The following is a 16,852-nucleotide window of genomic DNA, read 5'->3' on the forward strand; positions in this document are numbered from 1 at the left end:
TTTATATAACCCTAGATGTTCCTCCTTCAAACCTGTCTACTGATCTAAAAACATTTATTCCTCTGCTGATGGGTCACTGAGGGGTTCTTCCCATTAAAATGTCTGAAAGTGACGAATTTGTCCTCTGGTCAGTCCAATAAGGAAAACAATCCTGATTTATAGCAGCACTGACCACAGTACCTAGCGATACGTCTCTGTGGGTCCAACCAGGGATGTAGTGAAGGGTAAACGCAGGTCAACGCTGTATATTTTGCTTGACCCCTTCTTCTAACCTTGAAGAAAAGCTCTTGACTAAAGAATGTATAACATCCATTTAGACACTGGAATGATGCTGGAGATCATGAATATGATGTTAAAAAATGGGCAAAGTGCCCTTCTAAAGGAATTTTAGCAATACCACTTGCTTAGGGATGGATCGACATTTACAGAACGGTTACCTGGAGGAAAATGGGAGAGGGTCATGTTTTTCATTTTCAGTCAAGGGAAGGGTTTAGTATTATTATTTTTAATCTAGTCCAGGGGAGGGTCATGTAATTTGTAATTGATGAAATGTGAATATTTCTCAGTGTTTTAGAATAAGTTGCTTATCAGGCTGTATATCAATGTGTGCCTGATGCCGCCCCTCATCTCTGATTCTCCGCTGCGCTCGCAACATTATGTGACCCTAAAGGCTATTCAGTGTGGTCTCAATCAAATGATCCATAAGCTATAACATACCCGGGACAGACGTGACTCTGATACATATAGCCCAGGAGACAAAAAGTACACTTTGCTTGGGAAGTCATCACTCGTTGGGTTAAGCCACGGAAGAAGAGTAGCCAGCAGTTAAAGCTTACATTTTTCTGCGTCGGTAGGCCTACTCTGTCTGGGGTGGCGCTCAGGTTCCTGACCATGTCTCAGATTGAATTGTTTACAAACAGGGACAGTGTCGTTGCAAACAAGACACGCTGATTTGGCATTGGAGAAATATGATAAGATGAACACCTAAGCCTCTCTCTCTGTCCATTCTTAGTCCGTAATTTCATTAATTTGTGTGGTATAAAACAAATATTCTGCTAATATGTGAAATGACATAGAATTGCATGGAATGTTTATGAAAGGCAATTTTTTTCTTGGACCTGCAAATACGATGATAGATTCATGCAACCTTTTTACGATAAAGGTGAGCTTTCCAAAGTGTATTCATGGATGCGAAGGGAAGCCAGACTTCCAAATATTTCACCAATTAAAAAACAAATTTAAAAAAATCCTTTATCTTTCCGCTCTCTGGGTTTTCAGAATTTTCCATCAGTTCGCCAGTGGCTGAATCTCACCTGAGAAATCATAGGGAAACAGCGCCCCTCTGTCTCAATATGTGTAGCCCATGTATCTGATGCTGTCTGGAACAAAAGAGTATGACATGTTGCCGCTGTAGCATTTGATTGATTAATGCCAGGATGCATTTGGCCTCCCTTGACAAAACAATTATATGGAAGAAGTTTGAACCCCCAAGACTCTTCCTAAAGATGGCCGCCAGACCAAACAGAGCAGTCGGGGGAGAAGGGTCTTGGTCAGGGAGGTGACGAAGAACCAGATGGTCACTCTGACAGAGATCCAGAGTTCCTCTGTGGAAATGGGAGAACCTTCGAGAAGGACAACCATCTCTGCAGCAGTCCACCAATTAGGCCTTTATGGTAGAATAGCCAGACGGAAGCCACTCCTTAGTAAAAGGCACATGACAACCCGCTTGGAGTTTGCCAAAAGGCACCTAAAGGACACTCAGACCATGAGAAACAAGATTCTCTGGTCTGATGAAACCAAGTTTGAACTCCTTGGCCTGAATGCCAAGCGTCACGTCTGAAGGAAACCTGGCACAATCCCTACGGTGAAGCATGTTGGTGGCTGCATCATGCTGTGGGAATGTTTTTCAGCTGCAAGGACTGGGAGACTAGTCAGGATGGAGGGAAAGATGAACGGAGCGAAGTACAAAGAGATCCTTGATGAAAACCTGCTCCAGAGTGCTCAGGAGAATTGGAGAAATTTTCCAAACACAGGTGTACCAACCTTGTAGCGTCATACCCAAGAAGAATTGAGGCTTTAATCCCTGCGAAAAGGTGCTTCAACAAAGTACTGAGTAAAAGTTCTGAATACTTATGCAAATGTAATATTTCAGTTTATGTCTAAAAACCAGTTTTTGCTTTTGCTTTTCATTATGTGGTACTGTGTGTAAATTGATGAGGAAAAGCCTTATTCCATTTTAGAATAAGGTTGTAACAAAACAAAATGTGAAAAAAGTCAAGGTGTCTGAATACTTTCCGAATGCTCTCTATGGCCACTGGCCTGAGATGATTGAAGTTCAATATGTAGCCTAGTAGGCTGACGTTAACCAGCTAGCTAACCTAGCTGGTTCATTGTTGCCCATGCGAGGAAGTTAGGCTACCTAGCTAAAATGTTTGCTAGCCTATGAAAACTAAAACTAAAAGTGTACAGAGCCATAGACCGTTTTGCCAACATGAAAGGAGGACGGCATTGGCGTTCAAATAGTCTACAAGTAGGGTTTAGTCCCCCCCCCAAAAAATGTACTTGCGAACGCACTCGCACAGAAATCAATATTTGCTTTGTGGACTTCACCTGACAGACGTTTCTCTCCGGTTTTGTGATGAAACAAACGTATGTGTAGTTGAATTTATTCCGCCACTGTGACTGTTGTCTTTTTGTTGTCATGGCCTTATTGTATATCACGGTGGCGTATAAATGAGCATCACAACATAGGGTGAAATATGGATGCTTTACTGGCTTGGCTTCCTCAGTGATTTACCCATTTTACCTACCGTCTTTCCCCCCCTACTCTTGTCCACGGTGGTCTGCGAACCCACAACCTTCTGTCCTGCAGCCCTGTACACTAGAAAATAATATCTAAATTCCTGCGTTGCCATGTAATGGTTACAAAACAAAGGACAGTTTCCAAAACTGCATATCTAAGGCTCTAGTCTGTCCAAGAAGTGAGGGTGAACGGTAGACATGTTCTCTGCTATCCACATTGTTTGAATTATTATTAGTTGCATACAGGAAGGTCACTTGTTTTTTATCAAGTGTTCCGGGATTTGTCAAGTGTTCAGGGAGGGTTTAGGTCAGATATATATTGCTGAATTTTCATTTCAGGGAGGTCCGGTATTCTCCATGTAATCCTTATTATAAATAACATCCACTCCCTTACAGTTTAAAGTCAGTTCGTTTTGAAGGACACCGTGCATGATCAGTAGCTCTCCCACGGGCCATTCTCAGTCTCCTGTGGTTCTGATGTGTGTGCCTCTCCAATGTCATCTGGGGCTAGACTGAATAATGGCAGGGGGGGCGATAGAGGGTTAGGGGGATAGAGGATCGAATGATTGGCCCACCCGATTCTCGCTCCTTCCTCAGCCTGTTTTTGGCATTCATCACCATTAGCATTAATTAACATGTATTAGCTCTCGTTATGGTCGTTAGGCAGCGGAGCACCGCTGGGCATCTGCAGCCCGTCAGTGTGTCACCACAGCTGTAATCTTCAGTGACTGAATGAGGATGCCAAGGCAAGAGAGATGAGAGGAGGAGAAGACAGGAGAGGAGAGGGAAGATGGGAGAGGGAGGGGATCTGAAAAGAGGATATGGAAAGAGAGGAGAGGAAGAGTGAAGAGAAAAGAAAAAGAGGAGAGGTGAGTAGAGAAGAAGGGAGAGGAGAGATGGAATGGCTTCTCTCTCGCTCTCATTTCCAGTGGTAGTGACAGTAATTGAGGGTGAGACACAGCTGCCTCTCCAGGAGAACCTGGCTTTATAGTCCTCATATCTGGGCAGATGGCCAAACCATATTTCTCTCCTTGAAGTGAGTGGCAATAATAAGAACAATTCTCTCTTTATCCCTCTGTCCCCTCTTCTCTAAATCCCTTCTTCTAAACGACTCATCTCCCATGGCTGTTGAGAATGACCACCCCCTCAGTTTTATAGGAAGACAACTTTGTGGAAACAACACCAGGTTGTTTGGCACATCATTCTGGACACAGACATCTGATCCTGTGTTGCTCAGTTGGTAAGAGTGTGGCACTAGCAACACCAGGGTTGTGGGTTTGATTCCTGGTGGGATCACATACGTATACTAACATGTATGAAGTCTGTGGGTAAGTTTGTATAAAAGCTTCTGCTAAATAACCTCTCCCTTTTTATATAGTGGGAAAAGAATGCTTTAGATGAATAATATATGCAGGATGTAAACGACTTGCAGATGTCATTGATAACATACCCATAGCACTGAAAGCATTGGAAGTCTTGCTCTAACAAATGAGGCAATCCTACCCTTCAACACAACAAAACAACGGTTACAGTAGGGTACAGTTAAATCACTGTAATACATAGATGTCACACTCTTAGAAACAGAGGTGCTATCTAGAACCTAAAACAGTTATTCAGCTGTCCCCATAGAAGAACCCTTTGAAAAATTATTTTGGTTCCAGGAAGAACCCTTTTGGTTCAAGGTAGAACCCTTTTGGGTTCCATGTTAAACCCTTTCCACTGACGGTTCTACATGGAAGCTCTACATGGAACCATAAAGGGTTATTCTATGGGGACAGCCGAATAACCTTTTTGGAACCCTTTTTTCTAAGAGTGTAGTTCTAAAGAAGTGAGTAATGGGCTTGTAATGTCTGTCAGAAAATGGGTGAAGCATGAGCCTGCTGTAATCACACCATATGTGGATCTCTCTCTCCTCTCTTACACCCTCTACCCTCTCTCATCCCTCCCCTTCATCCTCTCACTCTCTTGCTTCCCAACTCTCTGCACTTCTCTTACTTTCATCTCTATTCCACTCCATTCCTTTATTCACTTCTTCACTTTCAGGGCTCAGCCTATGGTTCTGCCCTGACACAAGTTCACACATTGTAGAAATGATAGAATTGTTAACATTTCTTCCCATGTTCCATTCTAAACACCCTTTCACAACGCTTGGAGAAAATGTTGGTATGGAGTCATAAAAATAAGGAATTTTGGCATTATGGCATTGGCATTATGAACCAAATTGCCTTCCCATGTAAGTTAGCAAGAAAGCCCTTTGAAGAAGAGTCCTTTAATGAAGCTATAGCAAGTGATGGCACAAACAGAGGCATGGGACACTACAGAAATACAAGCAGCACACAAGCCTATAAAACCCATCTTATAGTAGTCCTTTTGACCAGTAAGATCCCACTGGTATGAACTATACAATCCTTCATATCTAATTCACACTGGGGTTGCAAAATGACTCTTTCCCAAAATGTCCAGTCTTCCCAGGAGTCCTGGTTGAAACATTCCTGGAATCAGGATAATCCTCCTACCTGGAATTCTGTAAAACCTGGGAATTGTGGGAAAAATACCGACATTTTAGAAACCTACTTCATACACCAGAAAAACGGGACTTGGATTGCAATGCAATAAATCACATAACTCATAGATAATGAATGTCTTCTTTGTGAGTGGTTGGGTAATTCTTATCTATGCCATTCTTCATCCTGTTATCTGGGACCAGTGTTCCTGCTGTTGCTGCCAGGAGGAGGCCAAACCATTCTTCATCCTGTTATCTGGGACCAGTGTTCCTGCTGTTGCTGCCAGGAGGAGGCCAAACCATTCTTCATCCTGTTATCTGGGACCAGTGTTCCTGCTGTTGCTGCCAGGAGGAGGCCAAACCATTCTTCATCCTGTTATCTGGGACCAGTGTTCCTGCTGTTGCTGCCAGGAGGAGGCCAAACCATTCTTCATCCTGTTATCTGGGACCAGTGTTCCTGCTGTTGCTGCCAGGAGGAGGCCAAACCATTCTTCATCCTGTTATCTGGGACCAGTGTTCCTGCTGTTGCTGCCAGGAGGAGGCCAAACCATTCTTCATCCTGTTATCTGGGACCAGTGTTCCTGCTGTTGCTGCCAGGAGGAGGCCAAACCATTCTTCATCCTGTTATCTGGGACCAGTGTTCCTGCTGTTGCTGCCAGGAGGCCAAACCATTCTTCATCCTGTTATCTGGGACCAGTGTTCCTGCTGTTGCTGCCAGGAGGAGGCCAAACCATTCTTCATCCTGTTATCTGGGACCAGTGTTCCTGCTGTTGCTGCCAGGAGGAGGCCAAACCATTCTTCATCCTGTTATCTGGGACCAGTGTTCCTGCTGTTGCTGCCAGGAGGAGGCCAAACCATTCTTCATCCTGTTATCTGGGACCAGTGTTCCTGCTGTTGCTGCCAGGAGGAGGCCAAACCATTCTTCATCCTGTTATCTGGGACCAGTGTTCCTGCTGTTGCTGCCAGGAGGCCAAACCATTCTTCATCCTGTTATCTGGGACCAGTGTTCCTGCTGTTGCTGCCAGGAGGAGGCCAAACCATTCTTCATCCTGTTATCTGGGACCAGTGTTCCTGCTGTTGCTGCCAGGAGGAGGCCAAACCATTCTTCATCCTGTTATCTGGGACCAGTGTTCCTGCTGTTGCTGCCAGGAGGCCAAACCATTCTTCATCCAGAGCTAACAGACATATCTTGGCTACAGCCATCCCATCCTGCTCATTGTGTTCAGTTTCATCTTGCTCATTGTGTTCACCCCATCCTGCTCATTGTGTTCAGTTTCATCTAAGTTGAATACATTAGTTGAAAACAGGCCTGACATCCGAACTTGAGGGACTTACATGTAAATAGAGTTTTCAAGCAAATCTTCCGTTGGCATGAATGCATGATTAACATGTAATTTCTTTAGAGTCAAAGACGTTGGAGGGGAGAGGGGTGCTAAGCTGACATATGGAATTGTTTTAGGATGGTTATAATATGGATTATTTCACTATTTGATTTTTCAATCTTAGGACCCCTTTACGTATATATATGATGATAAATATTAAACAATTATTTGATAAAATATAGATTTTGGCCTTTACTACGCATTGAATAATGCATTTATCAACGGCAAAAAGGATTTGAAGTGTATGTCCTATATCTACGAGATATAACAAATCTCAGGAAATATTTCATTTTATAGATTTTTTTTACACATATTTAACCCCCTTTTTTGGGGTAGGCACAAAACTACCTTCATACTTCCATTGTTTAAAAAAACCCTGGTACCGGTTACCTTCAGATGAGTCCCGTGACACTTGTGAGGTCCCATTAGTTTGTAGCCCAAATGGTTGAGGGCCAAACAGAAGTTGGCACATGGACTTCAGACGATATCGACTTCAGACGAGACTCCTGACACTTATGGGGGTCATAAAGCAAATCGGAGAACACATCATGCTCACGAGTCTCATCTTTCCATAGAGGGGTCCTAGTTTGTAGGCCAAACCGTTCGGACGCTACAGACATTTACGTGAGGAGACTGATTTTTGGGATGTCTCATGGTCTGACAAACACCACTCTAGCTCTGCCACCATTCACCTCAGATTGAGACACATCCAATGCAAAAAAACTGATATCTCTAGCTTAAAACCAACATTTTAATGGGGATTGTTTTGTTATGCAATTGATGTAACAGTGCGTCAATCAACTCTAAAGGGTTAAGTTAAGTGTGCACATCTCAAGTTAGGCTTTGTACTGTAATGTAGTGTACGCAGCATACCTGGGTTCAAATACTATTTCAAATCTTTCAAATACTTTGAGCGTTTGCCTTTGCCTGTCTGGAGTACCAGGTGGGCGGGGTTTACATGGGACATCTCTTTTGGTTCCATTGCAACGGCTTTCTTCTATCTCCTCCTCTGACGAAGAGGTGTAGCAAGGATCGGACCAAAATGCAGCGTGATGATGATTCATGATATTTTAATGAAGGAAAAAAATATACATGAAGAAACTACAAAATAATGAAATGTGAAAACCGAAACAGCCCTATCTGGTGCAAACACAAAGACAGGAACAATCACCCACAAAACACTCAAAGAATATGGCTGCCTAAATATGGTTCCCAATCAGAGACAACGATAAACACCTGCCTCTGATTGAGAACCACTCCAGACAGCCATAGACTTTGCTAGATACCTCCACTAAGCCACACACCCAATAACTAACAAAACCCCAAGACAAAACACACCACAATAAACCCATGTCACACGCCGGCCTGACCAAATAAATAAAGACAAACACCATATACTTCGACCAGGGCGTGACAGCAACAGACAAGCTCAATCAAACACATCTTATTAATACTATTATTTCAAATAGTATTTGAACCCAGGTCTGGTAGGCAGCAGGTCCAGTTCATGGGCATGAGGTGTAAGGGAAACAATGAATACAAATCAATGTACCAATGATTGCCACAAGTGTTGATGCTTTGGTGTAAAACTTTACCATATCTTTTCAGAAAATTGCAAAGGCTTCCTAAAAACCTTTGACGTTAGAAAAGAAACATCAAACTTGAAATGAATAGCACAATGTTACGGTTTTCTAGGTGTGAAGGAGAGTCGGACCAAAATGCAGCGTGTAGATTGCGATCCATGTTTAATGAACAACGTGAAACACGAATAAACACAAAACACTACAAAACAAAGAACGTAACGAAAACCGAAACAGCCTATACTTGTGTAAATAAATAAAGAGATAGGAACAACGACACTAAGGACAATCACCCACAACAAACTCAAAGAATATGGCTGCCTAAATATGGTTCCCAATCAGAGACAACGATAAACACCTGCCTCTGATTGAGAACCACTCCAGACAGCCATAGACCTTGCTAGATAACCCCACTAGCTACAATCCCAATACATACACACCAAAACCCCAAGCCAAAACACACCACAATACAAAAACCCCATGTCACACCCTGGCCTGACCCAATACATGAAGGAAAACACAAAATACTTAGACCAGGGCGTGACACACAAGGTATGTGGTGAGTAGACAGAACAACACCTGACGTTTCCATCTCGTAGAATCACTAATCACAGGTCTGAGGCAACACCACAGAGTGACAGAAACACGCCCTGTGAGCCACATCCATTCAGTGGCCATCAGCACACTGTTAGAGGCTCCCCTGAGAGCTCTGGTGTTGAGGAGAGTGAGAGAAAGGCAGGCTGGGAGACGGACGGACAGAAAGACAGACAGACGAATGGTCCTTGAGGCAGCCTATAGGGAGACAGAGTCACACAGACAGCTGGGACTAACAGCACCCCCAAGTGCTAAATCTACACTGTCAATCACACACACCGGGGTACAATCTCTCCCCCTCTCCCTCCCTCCCTATTGCTGACAGGTGCAGCAGTAGCAGATAAAGACATGACAGGATCTTACATCCCTCCCACGCGCAATATAATGATATATCATTACACTGTTATGGCTTTGTTACAAAATGACACTTGAGAGACAGACATATTTTCTCCATTATCAAACAGACCTCCAAGTCACTTAGAAAGCTTCTAACACAATAATTAGCCAAATAGGTTCCATGAAAGCACTCTTATGTCAGCTTATTACAGGCTATTTTCAGGGCTTATTAGAACCAAAAAAAGAGGGGGGAAGAGAAAAGAAGATAAATGGAGAGTCCTACCTTGATGTTGTCAAAAGATGTTCTGTTGGTCACGTCATACAGCAGCAGGAGAGCTGAGAGAGAGACGGGAGCGAGGAAGATAGAGAGAGAGAAGTGGGAGAGAGCATAAGTAAATGTTAGTGAAGTAGCAGGCCTGGCAGAACCCATTGACAACGAAGAGTTCATTTGAAACTAATTATTGGCTAACGTTCCAATTTGTCCTTTAGGCTTAGCCTCTTGGACCTGTGGCTTCCCAAGTAGTTCAAGGTTGACTGAGTTCCTTTATTCATTATTATTGAGGAGGGCACATAGACTAAATTCTCCTTCTTGCTCTCTGCGGGCCTGATTAAGACAGGCCTGCCCTACACAGCCAGTGAGCCTGCCCAGGCTCAGAGAGGACAAGGCCTAGAATTGTGTAAACATTCCTTTTCAGATATATCCTTTATGACAAGCAATTCTTACATAATACATATTTCAAAAGACCTATCAAACATATCACATGCTCCTGTTTATATGATAGATGATCCACAGACAGTGTGGATCCACAGACCCATTAAACTGATCCAGACAGTGTGATCATTAGTTACCAGACAGTGTTATATTAAACTGATTCAGACAACACCTGGAGGTAGGTGGAGAGTTGAGAGGGTAAGAGATGGGGGTAGAGTTGAGAAGGTAAGAGATGGAGGTAGAGTTGAGAAGGTAAGAGATGGAGGTAGAGTTGAGAAGAGAGAGATGGAGGTAGAGTTGAGAAGAGAAGAGAGAGATGGAGGTAGAGATGGAGGTAGAGATGAGAAGAGAGAGATGGAGAGAGATGGAGGTAGAGTTGAGAAGAGAGAGATGGAGGTAGAGTTGAGAAGAGAGAGATGGACATAGAGTTGAGAAGAGAGAGATGGACATAGAGTTGAGAAGAGAGAGATGGAGGTAGAGTTGAGAAGAGAGAGATGGAGGTAGAGATGAGAAGAGAGAGATGGAGGTAGAGATGAGAAGAGAGAGATGGAGGTAGAGTTGAGAAGAGAGAGATGGAGGTAGAGATGAGAAGAGAGAGATGGAGGTAGAGTTGAGAAGAGAGAGATGAAGGTAGAGTTGAGAAGAGAGAGATGGGGAGAGATGGAGGTAGAGTTGAGAAGAGAGAGATGGAGGTAGAGTTGAGAAGAGAGAGATGAAGGTAGAGTTGAGAAGAGAGAGATGAAGGTAGAGTTGAGAAGAGAGAGATGGGGAGAGATGGAGGTAGAGTTGAGAAGAGAGAGATGGAGGTAGAGTTGAGAAGAGAGAGATGAAGGTAGAGTTGAGAAGAGAGAGATGAAGGTAGAGTTGAGAAGAGAGAGATGGTGAGAGATGGAGGTAGAGTTGAGAAGAGAGAGATGGAGGTAGAGTTGAGAAGAGAGAGATGGAGGTAGAGTTGAGAAGAGAGAGATGGGGAGAGATTGAGGTAGAGTTGAGAAGAGAGACATGGGGAGAGATGGACATAGAGTTGAGAAGAGAGAGATGGAGGTAGAGTTGAGAAGAGAGAGATGAAGGTAGAGTTGAGAAGAGAGAGATGAAGGTAGAGTTGAGAAGAGAGAGATGGTGAGAGATGGAGGTAGAGTTGAGAAGAGAGAGATGGAGGTAGAGTTGAGAAGAGAGAGATGGAGGTAGAGTTGAGAAGAGAGAGATGGGGAGAGATTGAGGTAGAGTTGAGAAGAGAGACATGGGGAGAGATGGACATAGAGTTGAGAAGAGAGAGATTGAGGTAGAGTTGAGAAGAGAGAGATGGAGAGAGATGGAGGTAGAGATGAGAAGAGAGAGATGGGGAGAGATGGAGGTAGAGATGAGAAGAGAGAGATGGGGAGAGATGGAGGTAGATATGAGAAGAGAGACATGGGGAGAGATGGAGGTAGAGTTGAGAAGAGAGATGGAGGTAGAGTTGAGAAGAGAGAGATGGAGGTAGAGATGAAAAGAGAGAGATGGAGGTAGAGATGAAAAGAGAGAGATAGAGAGAGATGGAGGTAGAGTTGAGAAGAGAGAGATGGAGAGAGAGTTGAGAGAGAGATGAAGGTAGAGTTAAGAAGAGAGAGATGGAGGTAGAGTTGAGAAGAGAGAGATGGAGGTAGAGTTGAGAAGAGAGAGATGGAGGTAGAGTTGAGAAGAGAGAGATGGAGGTAGAGTTGAGAAGAGAGAGATGGAGGTAGAGTTGAGAAGAGAGAGATGGAGGTAGAGTTGAGAAGAGAGAGATGAGGTAGAGTTGAGAAGAGAGAGATGGAGAGAGATGAGAAGAGAGAGATGGAGAGAGATGGAGGTAGAGTTGAGAAGAGAGAGATGTAGGTAGAGATGAGAATCAGAAGGATCAGGTTACAGTGGGTCCGCTCTACAGCGCCCTCTCTCCCACAGAGGGGAAGATGGCCGTTTTAGGACGGTCATGCAGTACCGAGAGAGGATTTACTCTCTAGAACAAAGACATTCTTCCCGCCCAAACTCCATCCTCCAAAAGTGGGGAATTAAACAATATTTCTGTAAATCCAAGCAGTTGGAGTGGTCCGTGGGTACTCAAAGAATAATTTTGTCAGATCAGTTGTGTTTGGGTGTCTCATGAAGGACAGTATAACAACATAACTGTATCTCTGAATGTATACATTTCCCAGTTGTCAGGGTCACATCCAAATGTGGGGGAACATATATGATTAAATATGAAACTATTTGTGAGAAGATGTAATGTGAAGTCAGTCTTCTAAATGAGATAATTGTTTTTCATATGTCTTAACCAAGTCAGTTGGCCACGCCCCGCCCAAGTGAGCGTAGACATTACATCGGAGTCATGGAGTGCCCCCTTTTCCCAGAAGTGTATAAAACCCACTTCCGACAAAATGTACATTATACCAACGAGACACCAACAGTGTGAGCTGAGAGGGACATAATGGCTAGAACTCTGAAACTTTCAACAGAGAACCAGAACATCTCTACAAAACTAAAGACTACACCGGAACATTCAGTCTGCAGCTGTTTAAGTACTTTAGTCTGGTAAACATGACCAAGAACTACCGGGTGGTACTCTGAAAGATCCATTCTGGAAAACATTAAATATTTATAGTAATTTAATTTGAAGTTGTCGAGGTGGGACGCTAGAAATTTTAAGAGTTAATTCGGAAAACGGTAACTTGTTAAATAAACTTTTTCCGTGGTGCCCCAAGATTGTGAATGAGTTAATTGTTGCGGGATTAATTTAATTATCATAATAATTAAACATTGTTAATAGATTTGATAAAACAAATGGACATCACATTAATGATAGTCAAGACAAGACAATAGAGATACTGAAAGATGGAGGTAGGCGCGGCACAAACACACACTCTCTCGTCACAGAATACATCCATAACTATGTCCCTAAAATAATACACCCCTCCCACTCTTCATCTCACTCCTCCCTCTCTAAGTTGTAAATCACCAAACTCCACCACACTCTACACTGGTCACCATGCGGAACACACCAGCCTAGCCTATACCCAGTCTAGCCACAGCTCTCCTTCCTACAGGAACATCCACAGATAACAGCACATTTAATTTATTATGCTCCTCTGTGGCTGAGTGTGCTGCCACTCCGAGAGAGAAGACGGTCTTTTTCCCAAATTTCTCTCTCTCCCTCCCTCTCCGATTTAAGAGACTTTATTGACATGGGAAACATATGTTTACATTGCCAAAGCAAGTGAAATATATAATATACAAAAGTGAAATAAACACACAAAAATGAACAGCAAACATTACACAAAAGTTCCAAAAGAATAATGACATTTCAGATGTAATATTATTTCTATATACAATGTTGTAATGATGTGCAGAGTTCAACAACAAAAGTGAAAATCAATAAATATGGGTTGTATTTACAATGGTGTTTGTTCTTCACTGGTTGCTCGTTTCTTGTGACAACAGCTCACAAATCTTGCTGCTGTGATATTTCACCCAAAACATATGGGAGAATATTAAATTACTCTCTCTGAGCAATGACTGTAGATTTCTGTAGGATGGTAAACAATTAGGGAAAGATGATGAAAGATTAGAGTACAGACAAAACAGAGGAGGCGAGTGTTTGTTCTCCCTCTAGCTTTATCTCAGATCTGTTTATGCTGTCTTGCCATATCCTGAGGTCATTGTTTGGGAGGAGCTGGCAAGACAACACAAACAGATCTGGGACCAGGCTATTCAGGATGATTAATTTAGCCACTTCCACATAAATCCCTGTCTAAGTAGAGCAAGTGTAGGCTAGGCTATTGTAGTGCCTCTCCACTGGGCTATTTGTTTCTAGTTGATGTCCTGTCTCTCTTATCTGTCTGATTGTCAGACAGGGTTCTCTTCAAAGGGAGAGAACGGAGAACAGAGGGAGAGGAGGAGAGAGATAATATACATAGAGAGAGGAGGAGATTATATATATATATATATTTTTTTTCTAGCTACAAGAAAATAGAATGTCATTGCGACAACCATAGAGATATACTATGAAAAAGTGAAGTGGTACAGTATAACTCTTTGCTGTTGCTGAGAATTTCAGTGAGGTCTGCCGAGCTGTGGGAGGCAGTGACTGGCTGCCAGGGGTTTGACTGTCTTTGCTTTACTAAAGCTATAGAAATCACTGAAGCAGTCCCTCGACTAATGTCTGCGCCTCATTGACTTCAAAAGCAACTGGATGTGGCGCAAATGGCACCATCTTCCCTATGTAGTGCACTACTTTTGACCATAGCCCTACGGGACCTGGTCAAAAGTAGTGCACTACATAGGGAAGATGGTGCCCTACGGGACAAGGTCAAAAGTAGTGCACTACATAGGGAATAGGGTGCTACTTGGGCTGCAGTCACTGACGTCCTATCTCGCAGGGTAGCTGAGGAGTTGTTCGGGTTACAGAAACGTCCCAGGGAACCATATCAAAAGCGAAAGCTTTGGGGTTATAACCACATTCAGTTGATGTGGAGGAAGTGTTTATGTGGCAGAGTGTAGAGGCTAAAACATACACCCATCATACCTGATCAAATGGCTGAGTGGAGAGCTGGAGCACACATTTTAGACACTTACTATAGCAGGAGCTCTTATCCAGAGCAACTTACAGTATTGAGTGAATACGTTTTTGTATTTGTCCCCCGTGGGTATCAAACCCACAACCCTGGTGTTACAAGTGCCGTGCTCTACCAACTGAGCTACACGGGAGCCACATACACACACCGGCATTATAATGATGATAGTGGTGATCATAATAATGATGAGGAAGAAGACAAATATGATAATAAATATTGTGATGATGATGATGACCATGAATGATGATGATAAGGACATGAAGATGGATACACTGCTGTTGATGATAACAACGATGAGGTCCATATCTAAATGTAACCTTATCCATGATGAATATAATACCTTGTTCTAATAAAGCCTCTAGAGAGGACAGGTCAGCATGCTCTCTGTCTGTTGCCCTGCTGAACAGGCCGGTCCAGCCCGGTACTGCTTTAGTGGAGATTGATGTCAACCTGGCTAGCCAGAGGAGAGGTGTTTCTCTTCTTAAAACCATTCCAATACCACCTGGAGGTATTGGCTGGTAGCTAGCTAGCTACAACAAAATAGAATGTCACTGCGACAACCGTTGATAGACGTAGCTGGTAAATTCGCTCTGGCTAGCTACTCCGATTTCAGAACACGGGTAAGATAGTCTAGCTAGCTACATTTTCAGATATTACACATTTCTAGTTTTGACATAGTCTTTTCATTCCAAGTTCAAGTGTACTGTTAGCTAGCTAGTCAAAGTTAGCTGGCTGGCTCGCGAGCTAATGATTTTTTCTCATTTAACTAGGCAAGTAGTTAAGAACAAATTCTTATTTTCAATGATGGCCTAGGAACAGTGGGTTGACTGCCTTGTTCAGGGTCAGAATGACAGATTTTTACATTGTCGGCTCGGGGATTCAATCTTGAAACCTTTTGGTTATTAGTCCAACACTCTAACCACTAGGCTACTTGCCGCCCCAGCGGTACATGTATGATCTTATTATTCGTATCTCAGAGCCATTTGCTTTGCTTGTAAAAGCCTAATGTTAGCTAGCTAACATTGAACCTAGTAGTAACGTCATGAGTTGTGATTATGATTCATTGTTTAGCTAGCTAGCTACATGTCTTAACAATAGACTCCACTATGCAAGTGTCCATTTTAATAGAATGTCACTGTGACAATTGCTAGCCAGTTAGCTTGGGTGTTTTGACTGCTGTTGTTAGGACAGAATGCTCAGATCAACCCTTAAAGAGATGGGTGGAGCTAAAGCTTAACAGGGTGTGAATGATGTTGAATGGGTGTAGACAAAGTAGAGCTCTCCAGTAGGTACCAAAACATTCAAAAGTGTGGTTACAAGTTAATCATCATTCATTGCAGAACTACTTTCCAATTTTTCCTAATATGCAGTGAATAATATACAATTTTGTAGCTCTGTGTCGTGGCTTTTATCCAATGTAAAAAACTATTTCAAATGTTGCTAAATAAGACGGAATCAAGGCGAACACATGCTTTTAAGGAGACTGAAAACGTTAGAAACATGCACCATGTGAACATGCTATATATCCACCCATCTATCCACCCATCCATCTATCCATCCACCCATCTATTCATCCATCCATCCACCCACCTATCCATCCACCCATCCATCTATCCATCCACCCATCTATCCACCCACCCATCTATCCAGCCACCCACTGATCCATCCACCCACTGATCCATCCATCCACCCACCCACCCACCCACCCACCCACCCACCCACCCACCCACCCACCCACACACCCACCCACACACCCACCCATCCACCCATCTATCCACCCATCCATCCACACACACACACATCTATCCATCCATCCACCCACCGACCCACCTATCCATCCACCCACCCACCTATCCACTCACCCATCCAGAATAACAATATTTTTTTTTAGACAGTCACGCATTCAAGACAAATGGTAATAATCAAATTGCATTCTCACAGACAAGTAAACAGTGAACCATACATTTTATTCAGCTCATTTACATATCATCCTAATCTGCATTCAAATGTTATGAAACTCAGAATACTAAGCAGCACTTTAAGTAACGTATAATGCAGCTTGTTTCTTAATGAGGGAGAGAATCCCTCTTGTTTCTGTCACCACAGCAGCTGTAGCGGTATTGAGACAGAATCACACAAGTGTGTTTGTCTGGGTGTGAGAGAGTAAAAAGAGGACGTGTGTGTGTGTGTGTCTGTCTCACCATTGGCGTCACGGTAGTAGGCGTGTGTGACGCTACGGAAACGCTCCTGTCCAGCTGTGTCCCAGATCTGGAGAAAGAAGAAAGAAGAGGAGTATTATTAAAGGTAAATGTATAATTTCCTATTGGGGTGCATTCTAAGTTCTCAAGTCAAATTGT

The 16,852-nt window shown here is 43.1% G+C and overlaps 1 protein-coding gene across 1 annotated transcript in view; it reads right to left on the bottom strand.

The window, feature by feature from the left end:
• The window catches only part of LOC112226262 (ras-related protein Rab-26-like), a 103,727-nt gene that overhangs the window by 36,343 nt on the left and 50,532 nt on the right, over positions 1-16,852 (bottom strand). The window contains exons 4-5 of the mRNA XM_024390635.2: positions 16,697-16,763; positions 9,481-9,533 (exon numbers count right to left, since the gene is read on the bottom strand). Coding sequence (XP_024246403.2) covers positions 9,481-9,533; positions 16,697-16,763 — 120 coding nt within the window. The remainder of the gene's footprint in view (positions 1-9,480; positions 9,534-16,696; positions 16,764-16,852) is intronic.

Source organism: Oncorhynchus tshawytscha, unplaced genomic scaffold, assembly GCF_018296145.1.
Source record: "Oncorhynchus tshawytscha isolate Ot180627B unplaced genomic scaffold, Otsh_v2.0 Un_scaffold_12182_pilon_pilon, whole genome shotgun sequence".
In the NCBI taxonomy this organism is placed as follows: Eukaryota; Metazoa; Chordata; class Actinopteri; order Salmoniformes; family Salmonidae; genus Oncorhynchus; species Oncorhynchus tshawytscha.